The sequence below is a fragment of the Rutilus rutilus genome, assembly GCF_951802725.1.
Source record: "Rutilus rutilus genome assembly, chromosome: 10".
Classification (NCBI taxonomy): domain Eukaryota; kingdom Metazoa; phylum Chordata; class Actinopteri; order Cypriniformes; family Leuciscidae; genus Rutilus; species Rutilus rutilus.
This window is the reverse complement of record NC_140215.1, coordinates 12,881,299-12,896,162: the sequence shown is the minus strand read 5'-3', so window position 1 is coordinate 12,896,162 and position 14,864 is coordinate 12,881,299. Positions and strand designations below refer to the sequence as shown.

Genomic DNA, 14,864 nt, shown 5'->3' with positions numbered 1-14,864 from the left:
CAGACCGAGGGTTGCAAAGCAGCTTGTCAAGTGAAGAACACAAAGCGAGCCAAAGTTTTCAAGCTCAGGATTTGATCATGAAGTCTCATTTCAAGCTACAAGACAAAAAGGTCTCATAATTTTGGGTGATTTATATCGAAACAATGCATGCTGTCATACCGTCTTCCAGAAATGAGCTCCTCTGGGAATGCTGACCTGGATGAAAGTAGTCCTAATTTACAGCCAGTGTAGAAAAACTTGTCTTCCTCTAGATATTTAAAATAATACTTGCCAAAGACAACATTGCAATGATCACTGTACCAGGTCTGGCAGGGACAAACACATACCTACTAAAATAAGTACTTTGCAAAGAAATAACAGGGAAATGCATATAGAATTCAAGCACGATTAAGATTTCTGTATGAATTAGTCAGGAGAGTGGAGTCCATTATGTCAGTGCAGTAAAAAAAGAGCATCTAAAGGCAAAACAGAGGAGAATGTAACTGTTTCCCTATGTGTACCTGAGGCAGAGACTGGCCTACAAAAAAGAGACTTAATTCTGCCTGTTTACTATCCCTGTGCCAATTCCTGTAGGCACTGTCAAGTCACTGTAGCTGGGAAAAGGACAAGGCAAAATGACCGTCCACTAATTTCCTGAAGCTTTTTTTTTTTATCAAATGAAAACCCTTCAAAAAAAATAAGTAGGGCAATCTCATTTAATTGTTGTCTTAGTAAGTTGCTGTAAGTCGTATGTTCTCTTAGATTAAACAAATCTTTGAAACAAACAATTAGCATACCCGGTTAAAAGAAGTCACCGCTCGCCACAGATCAGATGCTATTAAAAAAAATAATAATAATTTTGTATTGAGGTGTAGTTTTTACGAGATAATTACACTTTTAGGAGGTTCTCTTGTTCACTGTGAACCCAAAGGAGTCATCTATTAAAGTTGATATTGTGCGTACATTTCTTTATTAGTAATGTTAAAAAAGATTTTATTATGAAATGGCAAGACTGGTACTTAAGACTACAACAAAATCTGGCAGAATTTTATTTTTGTTGGAAGTATGTGAAAATTTGTTCTTAAAGCTGAAGTGTGTAATTTGTGGATCCCTTACCAAATGCTATATGACTGATATCAAGACAGGTTTCTCTAAACACTCCCCCTGTCTGCCATTGGTCAGGTTAACAACTAGCCCCACCCCCAAACCTGTGCCATTGGCTGAGGTGCTGTTGCTGTGTTTTGATGGCACCACAAAGCCACAATGTGTTTTGACACTTTTTGGAGAAACTAGCCTACAAATGGCATGCCTATTGTCACTTCATATTGATCTCATTTAGATGTATTTTAACAATAGAAAAACATCTGTAATGATCCATAATTTGGTGGCAGTTTAGTGGTTAAATCTTGGTTAAAATCTGTCTCTTCAGTAGTAAGTTATTTTGGATAAGAAAGTGTTTGCTAACAAATTAATAACTAACGCAATATGACTGGCTTTTACTATAATTCAATAATTAGAACGTTTAGCGACCACCGATAGACCTTTAAAAAATTAATTGGAGATCTTTTGCACCAGAGATTTTATTACATTTTCCTGTGCAGAAACTTAAGGAGACTCGACTTGAGACTGGATAAACATCAGTTAAACAAGAGCCAGGAAACATTAAAACAGCGAACACACTATTGGTTAAAGCTCGGGAAGGCTGCAAGTATAAACCCTTTAGCGGATGATCTATAAGTTCTAACTATGAAGCATGACACTTACCTTAGTTTGCTTTGGGCGAATTGTCCCTCTAAATGTTGCCCTGTACATTTATTAACAATTTCTATTAGCATTGCACATCTAAATAATGTGCAGTCTTATATAGAATGTGCTATGCCACAGAAATGGTTTATAAAGTGCGGTCACATTTACCAATGCTCGCGGGCGAAATTCAGTCATTTCCGGAGGAATCCATGAGCTCGGGAGTTTCGCGAAAAAGTTCCACACGCAGATTTCATGCATGTTCAAGTTGGTAACCCCAATTCAGAAAGCTGCTTAGTTTGAAAGTGACAATGGGCCTTTTTTTACCCGTAATTTTTATTTTTATTTTTCGTGACAAAAACTCTTAAAAACGGTCTGTAATCATCTTATATGTGGAGGCTTTTTTTATTTTATTATTTTTATTATTTTTAATACAATACCTATATCTTTTGTGATTTCACCTGCTCAGAAATGTTTTGATGCTACAGACAGAAATTAAATCAACCACAATGATAACATTAAGGCTATATTTTACAACTGAAATTATTATCTTGGGTCATATGAGAATTTTTGTCGTTTTAGTTGAGTACCTGTATCAAATGAATATGTGCATGCTTAAACATGATCTACATTTATTCAGTTACCAAGACTTTGTTTTGCAGACAATATCTGGCAATTCCTTCGTGTTGCTTGTGACACATTAACATTTACACTAAAAATATAATGTGGTCACATGATTTTTGACTACTTTAGAATGTGGTTTGAGTGATCAGATCCCAAAACAATTTGAACCCAGTTTTATACCTGTATTTAATGCTGACCACAGAAATGGATGTTAATACCAGATGTAACCGGGGTCATTGTTGCATTCTAGGATGTCAAAGTGTGGCCTCATTGACTGGAGCCAAGCTAAATATGTCCTAGATGCGTCAGCCTTTGTGTTTCAGACAGAAGCCTGCTAACTCATGAGGCTAATATTTTAGTAAGTGTGAAGGCTAGGAATGAAGACTTGATAATACCCGTGTGATGTAATGCACTTCTTCTGTCTTGGCCAGGAACTGAGGCCTTGAACGCAAAAGCTCTGATTACAGACACGCTCAACCTGTCTTTTTATATACAGCATCAGCATTTATCAATTGTATAATGTGCCAGATCAGAGTGTGAACAGCAAATGCAGGTTATAAAATGAGGATGTTGGACCTTTTTACCACGGACAAAACCCCTTGCTTTAACTAAATCATGAAAAGGCCTTTGGGAAATATGAATGTGGGTACTGTAACGGGCAGTTGTTTTCTCTCATGGCCATGGCATGTTGGCGTATTATATTGACATCTTTATCCACACAATCACGGCAAATGTGAATGTCTGTCTGCCTGTAAATATGGTTTGATTTAGCGGCTCGTATTTTTAACTGCTCCACGCTTGGTCCCAAGGCACTCCCAAACAGCTCTCTCATTTCAGCATGTTTTTGATTTTAAGTCGAATAAAAAAAATACACATAAACGGTATTATGACATTCATGCAGCACAACAGAAACAACAATGTGCAACAATGTGAATTTAATCAGAGCGATACACAACGTTTTTTGACTTTTCTCATGTTATCGAGGATCCCATCAGGCCGTTCTTAGCTGTCATTAATGTTCGTGGCGCTGCCAAAGACATCCTCCAGCAAGAGTGAGTAGTTGATGGTTTTAACTGCAGGGTCTGCAGCTTCTCCCCTCCAGTCTGCATCAAACTAAAAACAACAGCAAGACAGGGTTTGAGAAACAGTTCGCAGAGTTTCCTGGAGCACATGTGTTTAGCTGGCACTCTCATTTCATGTCTCTGCAAATTAAGGCGCACTGAGAGATAGATTTATCAGGCCGGATTGACTTTAGCACATGGTAAATGTCTTGTACTTGCTATTTAAAAATGTATGACAAATGCTTAACGACTTTGTGTGCTTCAGTAAATCAGACCAGCAATCATCTTTTAAAAAGAACTGCTGCAGATAAGATTTTTATTGCTCAATATGTTAAGATGACCAGATTTCTGAAATGAAAACCGGGAACATTTCTAGTTCAGCAGTCTATATATCATTGAAATATCCCAATGTAATTATCAATGAATTCAAAAAGGGGGACAGTTTTGTGTGTTTTGACCATGGTAAATGTAGTACTGTGATAAACTCTGGTAAATCATACTCTTGACATACTACCATAAATTTGTGTAGTCATCAACACACTTATGAACTGTATTAACTGTTTAAAATAACTCGCAACACCCTCGTTCTTCTCAAATTACTAAACCAAAAATAAGGTAAAACTAAACAGAATGAAACTCACTAAAATTTAAATGAAAACTGGAAATATAAAGCTACAGCTAATTAAAATGATTAATAAAAAACTATAATGGTATATTAATAGTATTAAAATAACACTGGATATCAGTGCATTTGATATGATATATTATCTTTTAAACAAGTATGTGCAATAGGCACTGAAAATCAGGGACATCTGATCACCCTGTCATATGTAATATAAGTATACACAGAAACATTAGACAGATCAATCAGTCCTTACAGTTTCAATGTTGCCTTGAAGGTGCATATTCTTCTTTTTTGAAGAATATGTTCATGAAACATCACTGAACTTACTTAAGCTGGACTGTGACGCCATTTTCTTCTGGAAACAAACTTTTTTGCATTATTTTCCTGTTATCTATGTAAAGCTGCTTTGAAACAGTCTGTATTGTAAAAAGCGCTATATAAATAAATGTGACTTGACTTTTTTCATACTAAGAAGTGTTTGATAAATGCAGGGTAATTCACCATTGTGATGGCTGCTAATTTAGGCTACAGGAAATGTCTGGAAAATGGCAAATTTAACAGTCAGTAAACACCATGAAATGAGAAATGAGTGAGCAAAGAAAAAAAAAGCTTGCACAGTCTGTCTTGCTTCTCATGGATTCATCTTCGTATCGCTATGTATGCTCCTGCAAGCCCTGATTAAATAGAAAAGACAGCAGAGAGGAACTAGAGATGAATCGACTGCTAACTCCCCCTGCTGGTCAGTTAAGACCCTGAAGAACTGGAAGTCTTCTCATTGTGAGTCAGTGCGCAGATGGTTCTGCTTAGGCTCCAAGCAGGCATGCTAAATTACTGCGCTGTAATAAAAGCTCCACTTCAGAGTAGTTGTTGAGTGGGTTTTTCCCAAGGCTGATTTACTTGAGATGAGGCTTGGAGGTGCTCAAAGTTTGTGGGGCCCACAAGTTACCAGTTCCTGGACCCTGACACAAACACTCTCATGTGCATGTGCCGGCTTTAGCAAACGATAAAAAGTATGACGTCTCAAAGTATGTGTTTGGTGACAACAAATGGACTATTTTTCTTGATAGTCATCATTGCATCCAGACCACGTTCAAACTCACCTTCACGGTGACATCTGGAAGCACAGCAGGGGCGGGGTTTTCTCTCCAGTTGATGGCTGATAGGAAGGCGTGATAGTCGATCTTCTCAGACTCGTCTTGAAACCTAGATGAGAGATGCAGGAAATGTGGATGCGTTGCGTTGAAATGTTTCATGGATAATAAATGGGATTTTTGCTCTGTTGACCCTACTTCTCGAGAAGGGCTCGCAGTAGGTCATCAGAGAGGGGCAGTCGAAAGGCTTTACAGATGATCCGTGCTTCTTTAGAAGAGAGGTGTCCAGATCTTCAGCACAATTTGTGTGGACAAAAATGAGACAAAATGATTAATGAGCAATTTTTGTCAGCACATTCTTTAATAAATATAACTTAATATATGAAGAGTGCCATCTGAAAATTTCTTCTAGAATGATCAATTTTATGAAGCTCGTATATTTAAGTTCAGTAATTTCACTTAAATGGCAATGAAAATTACCAATTAATTGCCATTTAAGTGAAATTACTGAACTTAAATAAACAAGCTTAATAAAAATGATCATTCTAGAAGAAAATTTCAGATGGCACTTAGAGGCTTTTGCATCTGAACTCTTCATATACACTCATAGGTTTGGGGTTGGTAAGATTTTTAATGTTTTTGAAGGTTGCATATATTTGATTAAAAAAAATACATTAATATTGTGAAATATTATTTATTGTAATATATTATAAAATGTAATTTATTTATTCCTGTGATGGCAAAGCCGAATTTTCAGCATCATTACTCCAGTCTTCAGCGATGATCCTTCAGAAATTATTCTAATATGCTGATTTGGTGCCTAAGAAACATTTATTTTTATTATCAATTTTGAAAATAGTTGTGCTGCTTAACATTTTTGTGGAAACAGTAATACATTTTTTGGATGAACAGAAGATTAAAAATAACATTTAATAATTTTGTAACATTATAAATGTCTTTGCTGTCACTTTTGATAATTTTAATGCATCCTTGCTGAATAAAAGTATTAATTTCTTTAAACCAAAGAAAATAACCTAACCCAAACTTTTGAATGGTACATATTATAAGAGAGTTATATATAATTGATTATAAAATTAAAATCTTCTTATGGAGTTCATGACAGACAGCTGCAGACGTTCTAGGTTCAATTATTTTCAGAACATTTTGAACATCTTAAAATAACTAAACTTTACACAGGGTGACATAAACAGGACAAGCACGTTGACCTGCCGGCATTCTCCCTCATCAATTCCCCCTGCCTTCAACATGCCACAGGTCTTCATCTGTTTCCAATGCTTCACTTGAACCGCTGGAACTAATCGCACCCCCTCAATCGAAAGCAGATTGATGGTTATTCTACCTCACCGTGATTGTTAGTGGTCCACATCAGTGCCTGCATGAGAGTGTGTGTCCTTAAAGAAAAGTGGGGAACGATTTTGTGGTTCTGTATGAATGCATGTTTATGTCAATGTTGATTTCGTATTAAAATGCATCGTAAATAATTAGGATAGACTATTTTGAGGTCATTAATACATTTTCATTCAAATTGTTATGCAGGTAATATGACTTGTGCATATTTCTAAAGATTTTTTATTTTAAATTTTACAAATATAAAATAGAAGTAGTGGCCTCAGACTTTTAGAAAAAGTATTTGTTTTTGAGTCATATTTAGTCATAGTCACATTTTAATGTTTATCAATGGTATGAGAATAAAGCCTACGAATTGACATATTTATCATATTACTTTGTACCCTTTCCTTAAAAGAACTGAATGCACACAAAAAACATCCCATTTTGAAACTAAACATATATGCAGAAAAATCTAAATTTAACGCTATCCCAATAATAAATCATAAGAATAAATACTGCATTTTAAATATTTGTCAGATATCCGCCGATTAGAACAGGAAAAATGCTCCACACTGCTCTCTGGCATCTATCTATAAATCAGTTCGGTATTCAGTGAGATATGATTAATTAAATGCGCTGACAGCTCATTGCACCTGCCATACAGATTACACTGAGTGGAGCGGGTGACCGGTCTAAGATGGCGGCCCCACGGCTCGACCACGCCAGTAGGCAGTAGCGGTCGATAGGGCGTCTATCTATATATGTCTATGGTTTATGTCGAATTGCCGTAAAGCAATTCGTGTTTCGCGCTCGTTCTCGTTCTCGCTTCTCACGAGACTTCCAATTTCTATCTTGCCGGGACGGTAGTCCCCAAGTTGCAAGGTTGGTTTTTCCGCCTGGGAACGCTGGGGGGAGCGGGGAAAGTCACCAATATCACCAGAACAGGTTGTTTAACCATCCAAATGATTTCTAGACAGTTTTATTAAGTTAAAAAAGTTACCAAGTTCTGCTTTAACGCTATCCCAATAATAAATCATAAGAATAAATACTGCATTTTAATCACAATTAATTACATAAGATATAGATATATTACAGTTTTACTTTGTAATATAAAAAACTGAACATTTATTTCAAAAAGTTAAGATTTAAGACTGAAATTGAAAGATGATTATATGGAATAAATCCCGCTAAAACTCTACCTGCCCCGGTCCTCGTGTGTGAAAGCACGGATCATATCTGAGAAGTTCTCAAAGATTTTCTTCTTTAGCTGATCCTGAGCCACGGCAAGCATGAGGCCCACATTCACCTCTGGCTGTTCCTGCACTGAATAATTGCGACCCAGCGTCATGATCTCGTGTTCAGACAACTGAATGTCCATATCTGCCAACAAAGTCCTGTAATGAACACAGTCATGAATTTAAGTTTGAGTGCAATGTCAAATTAAATAGTTTCCTAAATAGTTCTTTTAAGGCCAATTCACACTGCACCGACAGACGGTGATCAATGGCAACAAACACATTCGTTGAGTTCTGTCGAATCAGTGTTACTGCTGTCAGCGTCTGGTTCCGTTGGTCGGTGCTTGTTTTTGCCAATTGAACACGTTGCATCGTTGTTTGTCGTGCCTTGGAATGAGAATTAATGTAGACCTATTGTCATCTGGTGAAAAGGTCTGCATTGATCGATGCCTGTCAGCGGAGTCTGAATTAGCCTTGACTGCTTCTACTTGACAATATGTGTTTCTATAACATTGCTTCTTATACTGTGTCTTGCAGGGACTATGACCAATAAAAGGTCTCTTCTTTTTCCCCCAATCAGCCATGACTGCGACAGGAAATTTCGCCTTTCAGTTCTATTTCTGCAGGTAATCCCGCCCACAAAACTCAAAATCAGTGAAATTGGTCCAAAATCTCACTCAGTATAACAGGTTAGAACAGGATGTGTTATGCACCCTTTTTTTTGGTGAATTTTTGGCCGTCTCCTTACCTGAATGACTCATATGGAATGAAGCCAGTGCTGCTCGGGTCACTCATCATGATGAACTGTTTTACTTTCTTCTGCTGTTCCTCACTGATGGATTTTACCTTGCTGATAATGGTGCCAATATTGGCCTTGGGGAACTAAGTAATTGAGAAACATAGGGCTTTCAAATAAAGTTTCTGTGTAGAAACTTACATCTTGGCACAGCTTAGCAAAAAGTTGGATGATTTGTTCATTAAACAATGTTAATCAAAATAGGTTGTGGAAAAGAGAAGATTTTTTGTGTGTTACCTCATCAGCATGTTGCTCCATATAGTTGAATGTAAATTCATCAGCATCCAGCAGCTGGAAAGGCTGATTGTTCAAATCCACTCGAGCTCCCACATATAAATCCTGAGCTGTGAAATACTCAGACTTCTCACTTTTAAACAGCTCCTGTCCTGGCTTCTTCACGCGACCTCTTTCTAAGAACTTACCCCCAATCACACCTTAAACACAAGAACAATGGAATCAAATTAGGCAGAATCTTTATCATGGTTTTTTTTTTTTCTGACCTGAATTTAAACAGGACGGCAGTACCTGAGTTTCTCTGAGGAGGTTCAAAGACTGCCATGGTGTCATCACTGAGGTAGATGCATATGATAAAAACGCGTTCCTTGTTGATAGGACTGTCAGCCAACATTTTCCCTACAAATCTCAACACATTGCTCACCAGACCTTGCCTAGAGTTGAGGAAAAAAAGCTAATTTATCATCTGTTTTTTATGTTTTTATGTTTTTTGTTTTACAATACACAGGATGAAATCATCAACCCCAACTGAACTGCAATCAGTTAAAAATATTATGTTATTGAATATTCACTAGTCACTTAACTTTTTCCATTCCAAAAACTATGTGCATCCAAACTTTACTAGAAAGTCTGAAGATCTGTCCTCTTTCCAACTTGTAATGATTCTTCTTTAAATATTTAGTCAACAGTCCGTCAAAATCAGGATGTGGCTTGGTTCCTTACTTAAATTCAAGATGTTTCTTTGCTTATTCAGTGTGGGTTTAGTCCTGACACTTAGCTGCTTTGAGGTTATTACTATCTATAAAAGAATCCTAAATCCTTTATTTTGAACAGCTTTATTTTTCTCTTCAAACTCTACGCCTGCCAATGTATGACAATGTATTGTCCAAAGCAAACTGAGCAAGAGAATAATTTGCAGCATGATACTGGTTCTGGGATTATATTTGGAAGTGAAGCACTGTGAAAACAATGTATAATAATAAACTGTCTTGCAAGAGCTGGTTTTACATCGGAAGTATCATGAGATTGCGTTTGAGCCTCTGATTATTTATGAAGGCACATATTGCTGTACTGCAAAGAGCTGCACTTAACTGATGAAGGATGATTTTAGTAGGACAGACAAGGGTCTAAACTCTTCTGTCAAAATGTTCAGAAACCAGTAAGGGTCTGAAATGTTGTTTTGATATAATATTAATGGTTTTAAATGGAAGGGAAGAATATACTCTGGACGTCCTAAGGGAGATTAGTGCCGCTGGTTACCTGTCTTTCTCCATAAACTTCCTGAAATCTTTCTGTGGAGGTTTAGACAGCAAACCCTGACAGGAGCAGAGCGAATCTTCCTCAGATCCAAATCCAGTGTAGGGTGGCACCTGTTTGGCTGGTTTAGGAGGGGGCGGGGCCTTGAATGAGACAGGTGTGAAGTCCTCTATAAAGCCACACAGGAAGAAAACATCAAAAACATCTCCCACACACACATTTAAGCAGACATAAGCATGGAACACCGGAAGTAAGGCCATACAGAGTTGGGTTTACCCATATGAATTCAATTCATCTTAAAACGAACAAGTGCTTCATCAGAGCCTGTGTCAACCTGGCTCCATTAGGCTCATGTGTAACTAATGCTATGATCTCTTCAGTCGGCATAACGCCGCAGCAGACAGATGCACGCGCACCCGTATTGTGTTACTGTTGGCACGGAGCTTGTGTGACTCTCATATCGGAGCTTTTGAAGATAAAGAGGCCGGGCTGGCCATTGCTCATATCTGCTGTCCAAAAACTAAGTCACCTTGAGGTGTCAATCAGTTCTGCTCCTTTAGTCTTCTGCCGTTCAATGTGTGTTATTCCGACAGTTATTCACAGGGATGAAAGCACACCGGGGAGCATTAGTCTCTCATAGAGACATGGGATTTACGACAGGAAGACTTTGAAAATGACGAACAGCTTGTCAGACCACACAGACGAGATGTGAGCTGAGAATGAGGGGTTGAGGTATTTAAATTAGATTTTTACCTCACTGCAAAAAAAGCAATAGAGCACAAGATGCACATGTTGTAGAGAGTTTGTTTGTAGCAAACAAAATAAATGTGATTTTATCATAGCTTCAGAGTAACAGATGAAACTCAATACTGACACCATGTGGTCATTAATAACGTCCTGAAAGTAGTCCTCCCTCTGAAAATCAACAAAACTAATAATATTAACAACAATTTGTCCATTTGTCCAATGTAGGGTTGTGGGAATGCTAATAATAATAATTATTATTATTACTGCGGCCCTATATATGATAAAAAATATATAATAATAATAATTATTAGTTATTATTAAATATTTATATTTTTATACTATAAAAATAATATAATAAATCATAAAAAGACATATGGCTCCTTTGAATGTAAGGAATTAAATTATTTTCACTGACAAAACTATTACAAATCATGAAATATGATAGATAAATCAATATTAACGCTAAGCCAATATCTCAACATCTATAAAAGCATAAATACTACTCCGTCCTCTTGAGTCATGATGTAACTCACCAACACCATATTTGGAGCGATAATACTCTTTCGTGAAGTTGTCGCAGTCATATAACAAGACCCTACGACCCCACACGTTAATGACGCCTCCAATGATCAGGTCACAGTCTTTGTATAATTCTTCATCTACTGCTCCAGTCTGTAAATGTCAAGGAGACATTGACATTCTAGTCCATTAAAATTGAAACAATTGGCTACTAAACTAATTAAAAATGGTATTTGTAAAAAACTGTTAATATGAATTTCCTGGGGTGTTCACAATGGACTATTTTTTAATCAGTACTTACTTTGAGGCTATCCAAAATGTAGCGTCCTCCTTGTCCAACTGGTCCAAATACATTGAGGACTGTGCGATCTGTTATTTCTCCAGGCTGACGTTTGGGAATAGGAGCATTCTGTTTGGCAGAAGCAAGAGAAAATAACTGCATTTTTTTCATTACTTGAAGGACAAGTGAAATTTGCAAATGGGTTCATTATTTTCTCACAGGGGGATTCCTGCAAACCTTTTCAGATGACATTTAGTGATAGGCAACAGAATGTGTGACAAAACAACATGACAACAGAAAAAAAAAAAACCTGAACAAACCCATCTTTCATAATGAATTTAGACTGAAAAACAAAAGCAGGGAGGACACTAAAAAGTGCTTTAGGGAAGTTGGATGTTCTTTCAGCCCTGTCAGTCTGGATAAAAGCTTGGCATGGAGGATGGAGAAATTTGTCCAAGCAAAAGAGGAAAGAGGAACTGATAACCACTTAGTCCCGTCTAAAGGTGGAACGAACAGTGAAGACTCATTTTCATTTCATTTCACCCTCATTGACATCACATCTTTAGCACATCCGCTTTAATATTTTTATAATTTGTATAACATACAAGTTGATTTCTTGTTTTAAGTTTAAACCTATGCTTATACAGTACCGTTCAAAAGTTTAGGGTCTATAGATAGTTCTTTTAATGTTATTGAAATAAGTCTCTTTTGCTCATTAGGCTGAATTGATCAAAAATACAGTAAGAACAGTAATATTGTGAAATGTCATTGCAATTTAAAATAACTGTTTTCTATTTTAATATTTTTTTAATATATAATTGTATAAATGTATAATTGTAATTTATTCCTGTGATGGCAAAGATGGGAATTTTCAGCGGTCATTACTCCAGTCTTCAGTTTCACATGATCCTACAGATATCATTCTAATATACTGCTTTGGTCCTCATGAAACATTTCTTATTATTATCAATACTGAATCCAGTTGTGCTGCTTCATATTTTTGTTGAAACTGATAAAAACATTTCAGGATGTGTTCAAGTCGGCATGAAACGATTTCAATCTTTCCTTCCTTATTATAATGTATATTTGAATATAAAGGCTTTATCAAACAAGAAAAATTCAGGATTTTGTCCATCGGGAATTAATTGGATGTTTTGCTATTGCTGTGATGTCATGTGAGTGACAGGTTGTCCCGCCCTCATGCTGAAAAACGCATCATCAGAGTTATTTTGATTAAAAATTACAAGGGCACATTCCTTTTTCACTTCTTTTGATAATAATGTGCAAGGGTAAATTATAATAAATTCTGCAATATTCCAAAAAAACAAGGTGTCCATTTTTTGTCCATCAAGATTTTTTTTTTTTTTTCTGTGCTGTACTGTTTTTTTTTTTTTTTTTTTTTTTTAACCTTGGGAAGCTTGACCCTGTGCAGAAATTTAGGGACAGCATCTCGACCGGAGTTTGGAGGGACAACTTCGTAAATTTCCATGGTGTCATCTGCCAGGAAATAATGCAAGATCATCTCTCTGGGGTCTCCAAACGTGCTCTCAGTATCATCCCAGTAGCAGTAGAAGCGCAGGACTTTTTGGTCATGTTCCAAAAACTGCTTCAGGGTATCCAATCTTTCATACGGCCGCAGTGGCTTCATGTTCTCCTCCATCTGCAAGGGGGAAAGAAAGATTATAATATTGAGGTATTGATATTGCTGTGTAGACTCATGGTGCTTACCTCTTGTCGAAGTGTGGTATAGGGATCTGCTGGTGCAGAAGCAAGGGGGTTTATGCGCACCCCCATTTTCATCAAGAAGTTGCGTGTGAAGGAATCACAGTCTGTAATCATAAAGGTCCTGGAATAGAGCAATATTTCCTGATTGATGTTAAAATGGTGCACATTGTAGAAGCAATCATCTTTAGGAGCTGGGAGAGGAATACGGTGGCGCCGAATGAGGGTTCCTACATGGAACGAGGACAGCTGGATTTAAACAGGATGTTTTTACTGGTTTCTCATTAATCAGGATGCTATATGTTTGATTTTGATAGTTTACCCTGTGCGATCCCACTGTTTTTGAGTTCTGGCTCCACTACTTGTATGGTGTCATCCTCCAGGTAGAAGTAAATCTTGCACTTTCGTACTCTATATTTTTCTTCCCTACTCTGAGGTACAGTTTCTTGGAAATAAGCATCAAAACACAGGACCTTCAGGTAAGAAAATAGAGAGGGGAAATTAATATACTTTGCACAGCACTAGGTAAAAAGGTATATTATTCCTTATATAGATATAGATGAAAAACCTGTTTGTTAAAGGCAACCCATGCCGGAGTATCACTGCCTTCTTTTTTTGGAAAAAGTGAATACTTGGTTCTTGCTTTCTGCCCCAGAAGCAGTTCTCCTCCTATTCCTGGCTTCTCTGCCCCAACCATCATGGCTACTCCATTTGAATAATCAAAATGCTGAGATTTGTGGAATTTATCTCTTCCAAGCTGGAAAATAGTTAATAAAAATAAAATGGACAATCATCTCCTGAAAATCCTGCTTTTCCACACTGTAAAATGTTTTCTACATTTGTTATTTTATGAGGTTTCAATTTTCTTCAGCAGTACTGAATGGTTGAAAAATACAAATATAACGTTATATATATATAACTTGTTTACACACACACACACACACACAATACATATATAACTTATATGCACACACACACTTTAAATGTTTACAAAAGTAAACCGCTTTGGACGCTAACATAGCTAACAATACAGCCAGCTTTTATTCACGTTCATTTTTTTTTCTTAACGCAGACAAAATATTTGTATAGATACTTAACATTTCTGTTGACTGATTTTCCAGGCAGCATTGGTAACGCCATTATTAGTAGCAAGCGATAATGTAATATTTCCTCAGAGCAGGAAGACACCAGTGGCACAACTGGTCGCCAAGGTAATAACTTGTTTGCAAATATTCCTAGGCAACGAACACAGATCACGTGATAATACATTCATGAAACGGGTTAATCTATTATGCTTTTCGTTTAAAATATATTAATCATACTTCCGGTATCTCAGCAACAAAGGGCAATGTTGAATATCACCGTTTCGATAACGCGAAACATGCAATTAAGTCATCGAATGTAGGCCGTCAGAAATTATTAATTAATAAATTACCAATTAATTTGAGCTAATGACATAGTACTTCTCAACCTCTTCAGCCACTGTTGTTAACGTTACATACTGTAAAAGACATGATCTATGATTAGTGTCTGTGCAGCCAAATTCTCATAAGTGTACTTACCCTGTAAAAAGTCTGTTGGGTAAAAGACGTTCATGCGTT

At 36.8% G+C, this 14,864-nt stretch overlaps 1 protein-coding gene across 1 annotated transcript; it reads right to left on the bottom strand.

Moving 5' to 3' along the window:
- Positions 1 to 3,237: 3,237 nt before the first annotated feature.
- Positions 3,238 to 14,647, bottom strand: efhc2 (EF-hand domain (C-terminal) containing 2). The gene is made up of 15 exons (XM_084422130.1): positions 14,362 to 14,647; positions 13,832 to 14,020; positions 13,586 to 13,736; positions 13,270 to 13,493; positions 12,950 to 13,201; positions 11,563 to 11,670; positions 11,276 to 11,414; positions 9,999 to 10,164; positions 9,030 to 9,172; positions 8,742 to 8,938; positions 8,457 to 8,590; positions 7,673 to 7,867; positions 5,322 to 5,414; positions 5,133 to 5,235; positions 3,238 to 3,459 (listed from the first exon to the last, which is right to left on the bottom strand). Exons 1-15 carry the CDS (start codon positions 14,530 to 14,532, stop codon positions 3,349 to 3,351), a joined length of 2,376 nt encoding a protein of 791 aa, XP_084278256.1. The 5' UTR covers positions 14,533 to 14,647; the 3' UTR covers positions 3,238 to 3,348.
- Between the last annotated feature and the right edge of the window lie 217 nt (positions 14,648 to 14,864).